At 40.6% G+C, this 16,296-nt stretch overlaps 1 protein-coding gene across 1 annotated transcript in view; it reads right to left on the reverse strand.

The window, feature by feature from the left end:
* ASIC2 (acid sensing ion channel subunit 2) overlaps window positions 1-16,296 on the reverse strand; it is a 1,943,108-nt gene that overhangs the window by 23,075 nt on the left and 1,903,737 nt on the right. The window contains exon 9 of the mRNA XM_078645029.1: window positions 12,539-12,607. Coding sequence (XP_078501155.1) covers window positions 12,539-12,607 — 69 coding nt within the window. The remainder of the gene's footprint in view (window positions 1-12,538; window positions 12,608-16,296) is intronic.

Here is a 16,296-nt window from a genome sequence, read left to right on the forward strand (position 1 = left end):
ATAACAGATGGGATTGGATACTAGGGGTGCAGCACCAACAAAGTTCAGGCCCAAATCCACCTTTAACCCTAACCTACCATACGACAATTTGGACACATTCCATGACGTGGTAATACAAGACCTCATGGGTACTTGGAACAGGAGCAAAAACAAACATGCACACAACCTGATACTAGAACAAAGACTAGCTTTAGGAACACTTAATAGTGATCCCAACCTTGTCAATAAACCATCGGACAAAGGGGGGGACGTGGTCCTGTGGGACACCAATTTATACAAAAAAAGAGGCAATGAGACAGCTTACTCTCTCAGGGAATTACGAGAGATCTAGCAAGAGTGTGTATGATGAGGCTACAAACTCTTATTACAGCAGAATTGACCACTGGAGACATCTGGAACTACTGGGGGAGGAGGAGTATAGGTATCTCTATAAAAAACATCCAACTACACCATGTTTTTACATGCTGCCAAAAATTCACAAAGACAAAGTCAATCTACCATAGTGTCTGCGATTGGGAGCCTACTAGAGAACACATCTATTTTCCTGGATGATTTTCTTTTCCCAAATGTCCTCAGTCTCCCCTCCTACTGCAGAGACAACACTGAATTCATCAACAAGACTGAGGGATTACATGGCAGGAACATTTCTTGTTGGTGACAATAGATGTAGTGTCCATGTACACCTGTATCAAACACGAGGATGGCATCAATGCCTGTAAGCATTACTTCAAGGATAGATCTATCTTTCTGTATGAACAATAATGTATGTAAATTGAAATGCTGACTTTCTGTCTTAACAACAATTTCTTCCTTTTTGAGGACAGGTGGTGTAAGCAAGTGGTTGGTACCGCTATGGTAAGTTGCTTTCCACCGAGCTATTCCTGTAGTTTAATGGGGTGGTGGGAGGAACAGTTGGTTTGGAGTGACGTGAATGAACATTTGACTAGGCACATTGTGTTTTGGACCCGATATATCGACAACATTTGTATGATATGGGGTGGTACCAGAGCAGATTTGGATAAATTCCAATGCATGCTAGGGGACAATGAATTGAATCTCCATTTTACGCACAAATATGATCAGCTAGAGATGGCCTTTTTGGACAAGTCAAGTCAAGGAGGGGGTAATGTCAAACACTTTGCATAGGAAGGCAACCGCAGGGAACAGTCTTCTGCATGCTAAGAGCCACCGCCCCCTAAACTCAAGTGGAGTATTCCATAAGGAGAGCTAAGAAGAGCCAAGAACAACTGCAACACATATGTAGGTTATGAGAAAGAGCAGAATACTATGCTGCACAGATTCAGGAAGAGAGGTTATCCCAAGAAAGTTCTAAGAACAGCAAGTGAGAGAGCAGGCTCCCAGGATAGAGCATCTCTACTGGTAAAAAGACCGGGTACCAGGGGAGAAACAAATGATATCAGAATGATAACGGGTTTTAACATTGAGGCGAATGCCGTTCGAGAAACCCTAAAAAAACATTGCCACATTGTTAAAAATGATCCAGTGATAGGAGTGAAGCTCAGTGAATACCCAATGCTCACATATAGAAAGGCACGATCTCTTAAGGACATGATGGTCAACAGCTATATGGGTACCTGTAAACAACAAAGTTAAATACAACAGCAGAAGGGTTTTTTCACATGTGGGAAGTGCAAGGCCTTTAGCTCAAGCAAGAACAGAAGAACATACCCATTACCAACTGGGAAACCTTGGAACATTACCAAATTCATAAATTGTAACACTGTCTACTGTGTATATGCTATAGTATGTCCCTGCGAAAAAATTTACATAGAGAGTACCATCTTCCCTTTGAAGAAAAGAATTTTGCAGCACATTAGAGCAATCAGGAATGGGGATTTGAGTTACTCTAGTGCACGACACTGGCTGAAATACCATGATAAGAACACTAACAGCTTGTCTTTCTTTGGTGTTGACAGGATGGCAGCAAACACTAGAGGGGGTGACCGTGGGAAACAACTAAGGGTCCTAGAGTCAAAGTACATCATTCTCCTCGACACAAAGAACCCCTTCGGTCTGAACGAGGATGAGGACCTTTTTGTCCACATAGGATGAGAACATTGCCTGATTTATTGACTATCTCCTGCTTTCATGGTGATACATGATTTCTCCGTATATACTGTGTCTCGGGGAAGGGTCTCCACCTTGACACAGTATTAGCAGGTTGGAAAACTTCACAGGAAGCATGGTCTGCTTTTGTTTCCCAAACCTGGGCTGACATATATTGTTAATTCACCATTCCATAACTCCTAGCCCCCTCCGGCTGATGGCCACTAACCTAATAGATGATAGCATTTTGTCTGAGGCCCGGTTAGCCTGCACCATTAACTTTTTCCCTTTTTCTTTGTTGTTTTAATTTTAATTTTTCACCTCCATCACACGTCCCACTATAGACATTGCTATCCCATTGTTGACATTGCTAACAAGGATGACCCTTTTTCTTTCTATTTATATATATTTTAAGACCAGAATTAGTGTTGTATTCTGAGAATGTGGTTACATTTGGGCTGAAAGTTTAAGTAGTCAAAGGAAATCCAATTGGCCATAAACGAAAGTGCAGACACAGGGCAGTAATTGAAAAGAACAATACTGTAATTTTGCAGTGTTTATTGCCGAACACATGTGACTGTGACCTAGCGATGAATCCCTGGATTCAGTTTGAATTGTGTGACAATATTGTGTCAAAAAAAGTTATTTTTACCTAAAATGCGTTAAATCTCAGACCAGCTTTGTAACATCTCGTCGGCAGAGAGTCTTTCTTTAAAATGCAAACCTTGAAACAATACGCATAGTATGTTTTCTATGTTTATACATCACAATGGTCTTTCTTCTATGTTCTATGTACACTTTAAATGGTGAAATGTTGGCTTGTGAAGAAGATCTTTTGATCGAAGCACGTTGCCAATAATACATATCATTTACATTGACCCTGGGGTGCGAGCTTTTTTTTCCTGGTGAGGGAAGTGCTCAAACGGGAATTTTCTTTGATATATATATATATATATATATATATATATATATATATATATATATATATATATTATATATATATATATATAATTTCACAAAGTTCCAAAGTAAAGGTGCTCTCAGTCCGCAAGATAACACAACACCGCTCAAGTCTCCAAGGGTGTTTATTTAAACTAGCAACATGTTTCGGCTGCGGACAGCCTTGATCACGTTAGTTTGTGAAAGACAGTTTCCGGTAAATAAAGCTAGATTCATAGCCATAGAAACAGGACTAGGTAGCATGACACGTAAATGTAAGGTTTCATGTACGCAATACATATGTTAGCAATAAAACATCATAATATGTCAGGAAACTCCAATACATATTTCAATCGATGGAAAATTGATTATTCACATAGTGCTCGCATTTTGTACAAAAACAAAATAAATATATGCCCATGCAAGTATACTCTTCTGTTATCTGCACAGAAGAACATATAAATTGTGTCACTTTGAATTCACCTCAATGTGATAGAAAACAAAACCCGACAGGGGCGTCCTCCGCCATGTTTGTAGTTTAAGCAACACCACGGAACTACCCGTTGCTGTAGCAACCAAGCGTGGTGAAAATGCATCATAGAATAGCAACCCTGCACCAATGCGCCTTGCCTGGAAAACAAATTAGCACACTACAACAATGTATATCAGCGCAAGTTGTAACTGCGATTGGCCCAACCTGCAAGATGATATTCTTATGAGTGGTTAAATGCAGTTGATGCATAATTGTCACAAAGCATGCAGCTACATAGGCGGACAGCAGTAAGTCACCGTTCAGCAAGAGATTGGATTGTACATGATTGCTTCGTGCACATAGTACATGCTGACCAAGAGTCTATGTCTGTGAAATACACAAGGCCGACACGGCGGGAAGCCACAAGTTGTCAAGTAAATAGTGACGGTCAAGTGCCGCAGAGCACTTGAGGGAACTGGCCAGAGGGAGAAATAACAAAATACCAAGTCCAAGTGTATGATCGCCCCCCATGTGGGGCCTACCTTATCTGAAACTGTCTAGATGTCAAGTGAAGAAAAGAGATACAGTGCTCCCAAAAGTGAATGTCCATTAAATCGCTGGACGAATGAATAAAGTTTTTGCTGTCAAATTCTTAGTGGACCCAAACCTGTGTAAAAAGAGACATAAAATGCCACAATTCAGTGTTCAAGTTGTTCACCATTCTCACTAAAAGCATCTTCAATAAATAAACAGTGCCTACTTGATCGGAAGAAGAGACATAATGTTACAGATAATGAAAAACGGAAGCTAACACAATATACAATTGCTATGATTTCAGATGAACTGCTAGCTCCTCATCCTGGTTGAGGCCCCCCGGTGTCTTTGTTTGGAATTCAATGATATATTTAGACTCTTTTTGTCTCAGTTTGAGGGTCCTATCTCCCCCCCGAGGGCTTCTCTCAATTTGTTCCAATATGTGAAAACTCATTTCAGTTAAATTGGAAAAGTGTATTTCAGCACAATGTCTTGCCACTGGGTATTTTTCATTCTTGTAGACAATGGCACGATAGTGTTCAAGCAATCGAAGTTTAGCTTGTTTCGTACTGCTCCCTATATACCAGAGGCCACAAGGGCAGACAATAACGTATATAACAAAGTCTGTGCTGCAGGTCAAAAATTGAGTCAGCTTTTTCGTAACCCCGTTGTATGTGACAGATTTTTTATGGGTGCTGTATCTGCAAGCCTTGCAGTGGCCACAAGGAAAGAAACCTAATAGGCCTACATTCTGGGTTTTGGGGTAAACAGTAATGTCACTTTTTAACAACATGTCACGTAGAGATTTACCTTTTCTGTACGTGATGAGAGGCGCATTGGACAGATCCTTGCCAATCACATTGTCAGCAGTGAGGATGTTCCAGTTTTGGGATACTATTCTACGAATTTGCTTAGACTCAGTGTTAAAAGTGAGAATTAGACGTGTTTGATCATCCTCACTGACAGTCTCCGTTTCGTTGTCTCTTTCTTTTAGAGTATCTGCCCTGGGAATGCCATCAGCTCGTGCTTTGGCTCTTTTGATAACCCATGCAGGGTAGCCTCTGTCTTTGAATCTTGCCATCATTTCACGGCTAGTTTGTTCATAACCCTGATCTGTACTGCAGTTTCTTTTCGCCCTGAATAGTTCACCAATGGGAATACTCCATTTGAGTGTATCTGGGTGACTACTCAGGGCATGCAGCACGCTGTTCCCTGCAGTGGATTTTCTGAAGAGGCAAGTCTGTAGTTTGCCCTGGACTACCTCTACTCTCACATCAAGGTATTCCGCAGTATTCTTGCTGATGTTACTTGTAAGTACAATATTGAGATCATTGATATTAAGTTTGTTCACAAAATCATTAGCCATTTCGGGGGACCCACTCCAAATAACAAAGAGATTATCAATGTATCTCCACCATGTATCTACAAAAGGCCAAAAGGATCTCAGGTTGGGGTCTGTGTTGATGCTTTGCTCCCAGTAACCCAAGAAAAGGTTCGCAAAACTGGGAGCAAAGCATGAACCCATCGCCGTCCCAGTAGTTTGTCTGAATAGGACACCATCAAAGACAAAGTAGTTGTTACGTAAACAATACGACATCATGTCCACTAGCATTTTACTGTGTTCTCTAAAACGCAGTGGACGCCCGGCTAGAAAACTGGCACAGGCACGTAGACCTTGTTCGTGGTCAATGATCGTGTACAAGGATTGTACATCCATGGTTATTAAAAGATTGTTCTCCTTCCACTGGACCAATGACAGTTTCTTCAAAAAATCTTTGGTATCCTTAATATAACTGGGAAGTTCTTGTACCCAGTCTCTGAGAAAAAAGTCTACATATTTGGAAATATGTTCCGAGACGCATCCCCTCGAAGACACAATAGGTCTCCCTGGTGGATTGTTTGTGTCCTTGTGGAGCTTGGGAAGAAGATAAAGTACCGGTAATATGGGGTGGTCATTTTTTAAGTATCTGAATTCTTCCCATTCTATAATGCCTTGGTCTCTCCATTCAATACGTTTTTCCCATAAGATCAGTATACTGTTGTTGTACAGATCATAGGAAGTAATGGTGTAATACTTCCCATCACCCAATTGTCTTAGCGCTTCTTTAGTGTACATTTCTCTGTCCATAATAACAATATTCCCTCCCTTATCGGCTGGGCGGATGACTATAGTTTTGTCCTCCATCAAGGAAGTCAGAGCTTTTCTTTCTTGTGCATTGAGGTTCTGTTCCCTCTTTGCTCCTCTACCTTTTTTGCTTCTATGTGTGCAGATTTGTTTATTGACACAGTCGTGAAAGGTATCAAGATTGTCATGCGGCATGGTAGGCATGAAAGTTGATTTAGGCTTAAAACCAGACAGGGTACTGTCATCAGTCACAAATGCCGCCTCATTCAGCATCTGGGTAATGGAACCCAAGTCTGTTTCATCCTCATTGGCTGATTGGCCCTGATCTAGAGTGATGATATTAATTATGCTGTCCACATCACTAATAGAGAAGTTTTCTTCTCTAATGGTAGAACTGTGTCCTCGCTTGTCGTAATTATGATTCAATCTTTTCAACTTGTGCCATTTCTTTAATTTAAGTTTACGGATAAACTTAAAAATGTCAATGCGTGTAGTGCAAAAGTCAAATGGCATGGAGGGACAAAATGAAAGACCCAGGCTCAAAGTCGATTTTTCAAAATATGACATTTTTCTTTTAGAAAGATTAATCACTGTTTTATTTACCAGTTCTTCATTGTTCATTGGCCTCTCTTGGAGAGTGTAACGATTTTTCTTGCGTCGCCTGTTGCCTTGTCTTTGTTCCCACCTTTGGAAAAGCCTCTTCCCCCGGTTGTTCCTCTTCCGCCTCTTCCTCGTGCTCGTCCTCTGCCCCTCGGTGTGTGCGGTGCTGGTGCCGGAGTCTCCACTTCCGCCCGTCTGCTCCGGCGCAGGTGGCGGTATTCCTCCAAAAAATTCACCCTTTGGGGGCGTGCGTCAGGTGCTGTGACATCTTCCATTGACACATCCGATTCCGTACCGCAGGAACTCACAGATGTTTCCACATTGAGTGGTGTGGAAATTGTTGCATTGGTTTTGCTCTGATATAAATGATCATATTTGCGGCTGAATGTCAGGATTCTGCCACTTTCGTAATCACTGTAATCACGATCCAATTTTCGTTCCTTTCTTGCTTTGATATCTTCTTCATATTTTTTGAGGCGTGTTTTCATGGGGGTGATCAAATTATTGGCTGTATCTTCATCAACCTCGGATTTAATGCTCTCTATTAGGTCATTAATTTGTTTGAGATGTTCTTCGCGATCAATCCATGCATACTTGACCAGGATTTCAAGCATGCGTTTTGAGCTCAGAGCAGAGTTATCTGACCACTCTTTCAGCATGGCAAGGTTAGGTGTTTCATAGGTGGGTGTGGTGAAGATCCTCAGACCTCGTGAGACCATGTCTTGTTCTAGGTAATTTTGAAGTGATGTCGCCTCCCACCATTTGGAGATCTCGTTCTTCTTCAGCTTCTCCAATTTGTCAATTTTGTCTTTGATGGTGGGTAGGGACCCGATATTATTGTCTTTGGGTTGTCCCCCTAATATTGTTATTATGGACAGAGAAATGTACACTAAAGAAGCGCTAAGACAATTGGGTGATGGGAAGTATTACACCATTACTTCCTATGATCTGTACAACAACAGTATACTGATCTTATGGGAAAAACTTATTGAATGGAGAGACCAAGGCATTATAGAATGGGAAGAATTCAGATACTTAAAAAATGACCACCCCATATTACCGGTACTTTATCTTCTTCCCAAGCTCCACAAGGACACAAACAACCCACCAGGGAGACCTATTGTGTCTTCGAGGGGATGCGTCTCGGAACATATTTCCAAATATGTAGACTTTTTTCTCAGAGACTGGGTACAAGAACTTCCCAGTTATATTAAGGATACCAAAGATTTATTGAAGAAACTGTCATTGGTCCAGTGGAAGGAGAACAATCTTTTAATAACCATGGATGTACAATCCTTGTACACGATCATTGACCACGAACAAGGTCTACGTGCCTGTGCCAGTTTTCTAGCCGGGCGTCCACTGCGTTTTAGAGAACACAGTAAAATGCTAGTGGACATGATGTCGTATTGTTTACGTAACAACTACTTTGTCTTTGATGGTGGCCTATTCAGACAAACTACTGGGACGGCGATGGGTTCATGCTTTGCTCCCAGTTTTGCGAACCTTTTCTTGGGTTACTGGGAGCAAAGCATCAACACAGACCCCAACCTGAGATCCTTTTGGCCTTTTGTAGATACATGGTGGAGATACATTGATGATCTCTTTGTTATTTGGAGTGGGTCCCCCGAAATGGCTAATGATTTTGTGAACAAACTTAATATCAATGATCTCAATATTGTACTTACAAGTAACATCAGCAAGAATACTGCGGAATACCTTGATGTGAGAGTAGAGGTAGTCCAGGGCAAACTACAGACTTGCCTCTTCAGAAAATCCACTGCAGGGAACAGCGTGCTGCATGCCCTGAGTAGTCACCCAGATACACTCAAATGGAGTATTCCCTTTGGTGAACTACTCAGGGCGAAAAGAAACTGCAGTACAGATCAGGGTTATGAACAAACTAGCCGTGAAATGATGGCAAGATTCAAAGACAGAGGCTACCCTGCATGGGTTATCAAAAGAGCCAAAGCACGAGCTGATGGCATTCCCAGGGCAGATACTCTAAAAGAAAGAGACAACGAAACGGAGACTGTCAGTGAGGATGATCAAACACGTCTAATTCTCACTTTTAACACTGAGTCTAAGCAAATTCGTAGAATAGTATCCCAAAACTGGAACATCCTCACTGCTGACAATGTGATTGGCAAGGATCTGTCCAATGCGCCTCTCATCACGTACAGAAAAGGTAAATCTCTACGTGACATGTTGGTAAAAAGTGACATTACTGTTTACCCCAAAACCCAGAATGTAGGCCTATTAGGTTTCTTTCCTTGTGGCCACTGCAAGGCTTGCAGATACAGCACCCATAAAAAATCTGTCACATACAACGGGGTTACGAAAAAGCTGACTCAATTTTTGACCTGCAGCACAAACTTTGTTATATACGTTATTGTCTGCCCTTGTGGCCTCTGGTATATAGGGAGCAGTACGAAACAAGCTAAACTTCGAGTGCTTGAACACTATCGTGCCATTGTCAACAAGAATGAAAAATACCCAGTGGCAAGACATTGTGCTGAAATACACTTTTCCAATTTAACTGAAATGAGTTTTCACATATTGGAACAAATTGAGAGAAGCCCTCTGGGGGGAGATAGGACCCTCAAACTGAGACAAAAAGAGTCTAAATATATCATTGAATTCCAAACAAAGACACCGGGGGGCCTCAACCAGGATGAGGAGCTAGCAGTTCATCTGAAATCATAGCAATTGTATATTGTGTTAGCTTCCGTTTTTCATTATCTGTAACATTATGTCTCTTCTTCCGATCAAGTAGGCACTGTTTATTTATTGAAGATGCTTTTAGTGAGAATGGTGAACAACTTGAACACTGAATTGTGGCATTTTATGTCTCTTTTTACACAGGTTTGGGTCCACTAAGAATTTGACAGCAAAAACTTTATTCATTCGTCCAGCGATTTAATGGACATTCACTTTTGGGAGCACTGTATCTCTTTTCTTCACTTGACATCTAGACAGTTTCAGATAAGGTAGGCCCCACATGGGGGGGCGATCATACACTTGGACTTGGTATTTTGTTATTTCTCCCTCTGGCCAGTTCCCTCAAGTGCTCTGCGGCACTTGACCGTCACTATTTACTTGACAACTGGTGGCTTCCCGCCGTGTCGGCCTTGTGTATTTCACAGACATAGACTCTTGGTCAGCATGTACTATGTGCACGAAGCAATCTTGTACAATCCAATCTCTTGATGAACGGTGACTTACTGCTGTCCGCCTATGTAGCTGCATGCTTTGTGACAATTATGCATCAACTGCATTTAACCACTCATAAGAATATCATCTTGCAGGTTGGGCCAATCGCAGTTACAACTTGCGCTGATATACATTGTTTTAGTGTGCTAATTTGTTTTCCAGGCAAGGCGCATTGGTGAAGGGTTGCTATTCTATGATGCATTTTCACCACGCTTGGTTGCTACAGCAACGGGTAGTTCCGTGGTGTTGCTTAAACTACAAACATGGCGGAGGACGCCCCTGTCGGGTTTTGTTTTCTATCACATTGAGGTGAATTCAAAGTGACACAATTTATATGTTCTTCTGTGCAGATAACAGAAGAGTATACTTGCATGGGCATATATTTATTTTGTTTTTGTACAAAATGCGAGCACTATGTGAATAATCAATTTTCCATCGATTGAAATATGTATTGGAGTTTCCTGACATATTATGATGTTTTATTGCTAACATATGTATTGCGTACATGAAACCTTACATTTACGTGTCATGCTACCTAGTCCTGTTTCTATGGCTATGAATCTAGCTTTATTTACCGGAAACTGTCTTTCACAAACTAACGTGATCAAGGCTGTCCGTAGCCGAAACATGTTGTTAGTTTAAATAAACACCCTTGGAGACTTGAGCGGTGTTGTGTTATCTTGCGGACTGAGAGCACCGTTACTTTGGAACTTTGTGAAATTATTTGCTTTACCGGCGTGCTCGGCCGGCATTGGTGCCACTTCCCGAGGGGCCGCTGTCAGCGTTTTCTGAGCGGACTGAGAAACTTATATATATATATATATATATATATATATATCATTCCACTCTGCGTACATAGAACTGTGCTTCAAACACGGACACGGACTTAAAGTTCCAGATTGCTTAGATGTTTATTGCTGTGCCGCCATAACGTTTGGGCTCTGACGCTCTGTCATAGCAAACAGCAATGTCCCGGAGGTGGGTGCCCTGGGACATTGCAGGAGCCGGCCCTGGTGGGTGGTGGTCCCCAGGGCCATCGAGGGCTCCAGGAGGGGGGCTGTGGGGTCCCCACCCAGCATTTGCATAACCCTGGGTAGGTGGCGGTGCCTGGGGTCGGGGGTCTGTAACGGACCTCCGCATTTAAATGAAGGTTGCCCCAGGGAGGTTGTGGTCCCCGGGGCAGTTTGGGAAGGGGCAGGAGCCCTTCCACACACTTTTTGTAATTTTATTTAAGCCCCGGGAAGGTGGTGGTCCCCCGGGCTTGGGGGGCCGCAAGGGAAAGGAGCCCATCCACACATTTACAAATAAAGCCCAGGGGAGGTGGAGGTCTCGAGTCTGCGGGAGAGCCACTTTCCCCCCGCACATAAATAATAAAGCCCCAGGGAGGTGCTGGCCCCAGGGACTGTATGACCCCCACGGGCACCTTCTACATAAATCAGCAATGCCCATGGGAACTGGCCCAACCGGGGGCTTTAAAGAATGTAGTGTGAGAGCCCGCGCTCTGTTTTAAAAAAGAATCTTCACCCAGAGTTGTGCCGGGTGCACGAATCTGGCAGAACATTTTACAGTAATGCTTTTTTGGGCCCTGGGTGTCTCTGTGGGACCCCCTGACCAGACCTATGGGGTCAGGGTGTTTTTTCCCTGCCCCCTTTTTTCTTTTTTTACTGTTTCACTCACTTTTTTCCTTCTCCTCATACTGAGTCACAAGATGGCTGCCAACACTTCCTGGCTTGAAGTCTTGGCAGCCAATCAGAGGCAAGCTCGTGCTCGGGAGGGCTCAGCCAATCAGATCTCACAATTTTCAAATATCAATATCTGTAAATCTTTAAATATCTCAAAAACTACTGAACGGATTTACACCATTTACAAAAAGCGTGCTTTCTGAACCAAGACCTAGCTCTCTGCCAAATTTGTTGTAATTCCGTTCAGCAGTTCAGGTTGTAGCCGTGTCTAAAGTTTCTGTTGTAATCTTGCCTTTCATTTTCACTTGGTATGTTCCGCCATGTTTTCCCCTCTCCTCCCTTTTTGGTATGTGCTGCCAGAGCATGCCTTGGAATGTTGGCATCCCTCTGGCAGCCTTTATAACAGTTTCCTATGAAAATTAACATGGAGAAAACACGTTTATGTACATATCATCATGGTAAACTTATTGCAGCTTTAGTATCAAACAGTGAGCCTTTGTGAACTATTACATTTTCTACCATTTGCTGTTGCATGTGTAAGTGTCATACTCAGCCACAGCAACACTCACACAATGTATGCTTAAGAAATTGGCTATCCTAAAATTTAACTAAAGTATTAAGTAATATCCTTGAATTTGTTTAAGTTGCTAGGCTGATGATTTCTTGTTTGCACCCATACACAAACATTCCATTAGGTTACTTCTCTGCTTTCAAACGATGTGGCATACTGAAGCACACTAGTGAAAAAGTTTAGATTTCAAAATAAATTGCAATTATTAAATCCTCATATAACAACAAAATAGTTGCGAAGGTCTGTACAAAAACACGTTTGTGACAGGCATTAAGGATCATAGTGGTTAGGCAAAGCTTTATGGTATTACGTATTTGAATAATCACAGCTCTTACCACATTCTCATCATGGCTGCCTTCTTCTTCCTCTTTGCCCAGCAGGTCTAGAATTTTTTCCTTTATCAGCTGGAAATAAAACAAAATGTACAATTCAACATTATATGAGAATACATCTAAAAAGATTTTATGTCACACTTAACTGCATGTATTAGCTGATAATTGGTAAATCACTGCAGTCCCAAGTAGTCCTTTACACCTGTACCTCAGGGCACAACTCCTATTTCTATCTATTTTAACAGGAGCCATAGTTAGGAGCCAAATGCCAGCCTCAGCAATATGTAATGGGTTCACTGTTTCCGTTTGTGCCTCGGCGTACCTTAAATAGGTATGCTGGTCACAAAAAAGGACAATGCACCTTACTACAATCAATATCCTACCCCCAGGGCAGCCAACTGTTGAAAGCAGCCTCTCTGGCTGAACACACCTTCACTTCAAATTGTAAAGAGATCCACCTACAGGTAAGTGCAGTGAGTGACTGCAGGGGGATGTCTGAGGGATTGAAGGAACCACTTTTGCCCCCTACAGAGAGCTGTGCGCAGGAGGCACTCTGGCAGGGTCCACCTCTTTATGGTGCACTGTAAGTGCAACTCCTAAAGTCCTCTTTACCTCTGGAGCAGTGGAAAAAAACGATTCCCTCATTTACATGCCCCCCACCCCCCGGAAAATGATGGCATGCCCTTGTAAGCTGGCACTGGCACTGTACATAGCCTGAATTACAGAATGTGCTGCGCAAATGTCTGCAGCCACTACCGCAAGACTACAATGCACCTGAGGTGCATAAAATGGACACACATACCTGTTGTACCGCTGGGGTGCTGCATGTAATTGTATTTCGACAAAATATCAGAAACACAATTATAGTGGGCCAGAATATCTTGCGAAAATTTGCAAGGACAAGAATATTGTGTAGGTCATATTCTATGGGTAAGTTCAGTTTTACCATATATAACTCCATATATATATATATATATATATAAATATATAAATATATAACTCCATATATAAATATATATATATATATATATATACCTACAAGGTATATATATATATAAATATATAAATATATATATATATATATATATATATATATATATATATATATATATATATATATATATATATATATATATATATATATATATATGTATATATATATATACCTTGTAGGTATATATATCTTCAAGGTACGCGGAGCTGGAGTTAATTATAGTATATCTATACCTACTCATTTGCACTACCTACTCCCTTTGTCCTCGATATTTTTGAGACGAGATTCTGTCTACATGGTATTTGTGTTTCCGATATTCTGTCACTGACCCTTCTGTAATACATCTCATTGCACTCTTTTGACCACACACTACAAAAAGCGAGTAACTGCTTTTTTTTTTTATACATTTTTTATTACAAGCTGTAGGTAAGGACAATACATTGGTACATTAATTTCTTCATAATTAGACAAACATTAGCCAAAAATGTTTATAAAATCCAAGAGACAACCCTAGACAATAGAATACCACAGTAAAAATGGAAAAATAGTGTTGCAAGTTTTACTTAAAATAATAATTAAAAAAAACGTTTTAAGATTATCCAATCAATAAACAACTGGTGATGATGGGACAACATCAAGAGTAATATTATTATTATTATACCGAACGTAGAGTGCAAATGCAAAGAGTATAATGACCAACACTTGAAGGTGCTGTTATGTGCAAAATGTAGCATTAATAAAGTGACTAATGCAATAAAGTGCCAATGCATAATAACACGAAATATTTCGTTCTTAAAGTGCTAATGCAGAAAATAGAAAAACCGGCACTTAAGAGTGCTAATGTTATTATGTGCAACATTTTTAACCTGTATAAAGTGACTAGTGCAATAAAGTGCCGATGTATAGAAGCACAAATAATAAAACATTTCCTAATGTAAAAATAAAATAACATACAAAAAAAATGTTGACATGATAAAAGTACTTAGCAATTTGATATAGCATAGCAGATGAATACTTGTATTTCCTCAGATATAAATGTGATAGCGTCTTTCAATTAGCTAAATTATAACAATCACCTTCCTTTTAATAGTTCAAGCTGGTCAAAATATTTCCAATTCCTTTCAAATCTTGCAGTCGCACCCACTCTACCTGCATAGGCTCTCTCAAAATTATAAGTTCTTTTCATTTTATTAACCCACTTAACATGGCAAGGACACGCCGTGGATTTCCAATTTTGCAGAATCAGGGACCTTGCCATGGCAGAGGCAATAAAAATAAACACTTCTTCTGATTCATTGAACCTATTCCTGTCCTTACTAATGCCAAAAAGGGCCACTTCTACTTCTGGAGGAAGAATTTTCCCAATTGCCATCTCCAAATCTGCGAAAATCTCCCTCCAGAAGGGTTCCAACTTTGGTCATGAGAAAAAAATGTGATGCCAGCCACCCTGTCCCCTAGTTTTGCATCTAAAACATTTATTCTCGTATTCGGGGAACATTCTTTGAAGGGCTTCCGGGGTGTAATATGCCAACCATCGGCAAAGAAAAGACATTCTCTTGTAATTAGCTGCTCGAAGTGCCCTGTTTCCTAAGTAACTTATTGTCTCCCAATCTTTGTCAGACACCACACACTGTAATGTGAGACTTATTTTCTCCAGATGGTTGCCTATTATATTGGTTGATCCCGGAAGAGGTAACTTTTTATACCAAAATCCAATACCCTTATGTTTTTCCCCATATAACGCTGTTAGCAAAGCATTGGGTGTTCTATCAAGACTTCCTATAACTTTTTTTATAAAATAACTTAATTGCAGATATTGAAAAAACATTAGCCGATTCGGATGCGTTCTTTCTCTAACCATTTGCCAGCTAATTAACGTATTTTGCGTGATAAGATGCCTTATTTCACAAAATCCGGCCGATTCCCATTCTGTCAAATGGTTTGAAGAGATCCTAAGACCCATTTTAACACATTCCGAAAGTTTCAAATAGATGGATCCATCTGAGCCATGTTTTTCAAATAGAAGCCGTAATCTTGATGAATACCCCACCAGTGTCTTATATCGTGTTCTCTTTGGAAGTTTTGCAGTTTTTAAGAAAATAAAAATTTGAGAACCTGATTCCTCAAGCATTCTATTTAAAAAAAAGTTGTCTCTTGTCTGTCTAGCCTTTAATAATCCTGCCATTATATAAAAAAAAGCTGCCTCGTAGTATGTATAAAAATGGGGAAGAGCAAGTCCACCTTGGTTAACTGGAAGTTGTATTATCGCAAGTTTGACTCTATTGGCCTTTTTATTCCAAATAAATCTTCTTATCATGGAATCTAGTTCATTAAAAAAGGCCAAATTAACTTTAATTGGGATATTACTAAACAAAAATAAAAGCAGGGGCAATATATTCATCTTTATCAATGCCACTCTGCCAATCAATGATAGGGGCAGTATATCCCAATGTTCTAAGAGGCTCTTGATTTTATTCCTAGTACTTATATAATTCAATTGAAAAAGTTCTTGGTAGTCTCGGGTCACGTAAATCCCTAGATATCTTATTGGGTCCCTTTTTTCAGCTTGAGACTGTAAATCTAGCGGAAGGAAATCTAAATTTGTATTCAAAATAAGAACCTCAGTTTTCTTTTCGTTAATTTTATAGCCCCCTATCTTCTCATAGTCCTGTAGCTCTTTCATAAGATGTTCTATATTTTCTTTATCAGGAGCCATATAAAGAATAATGTCGTCTGCGAATAATTTTAACTTCGACATTCCGGCAAT

The sequence above is a fragment of the Lissotriton helveticus genome, chromosome 5_1 (genome assembly GCF_964261635.1).
Source record: "Lissotriton helveticus chromosome 5_1, aLisHel1.1, whole genome shotgun sequence".
NCBI classification, from domain to species: Eukaryota; Metazoa; Chordata; class Amphibia; order Caudata; family Salamandridae; genus Lissotriton; species Lissotriton helveticus.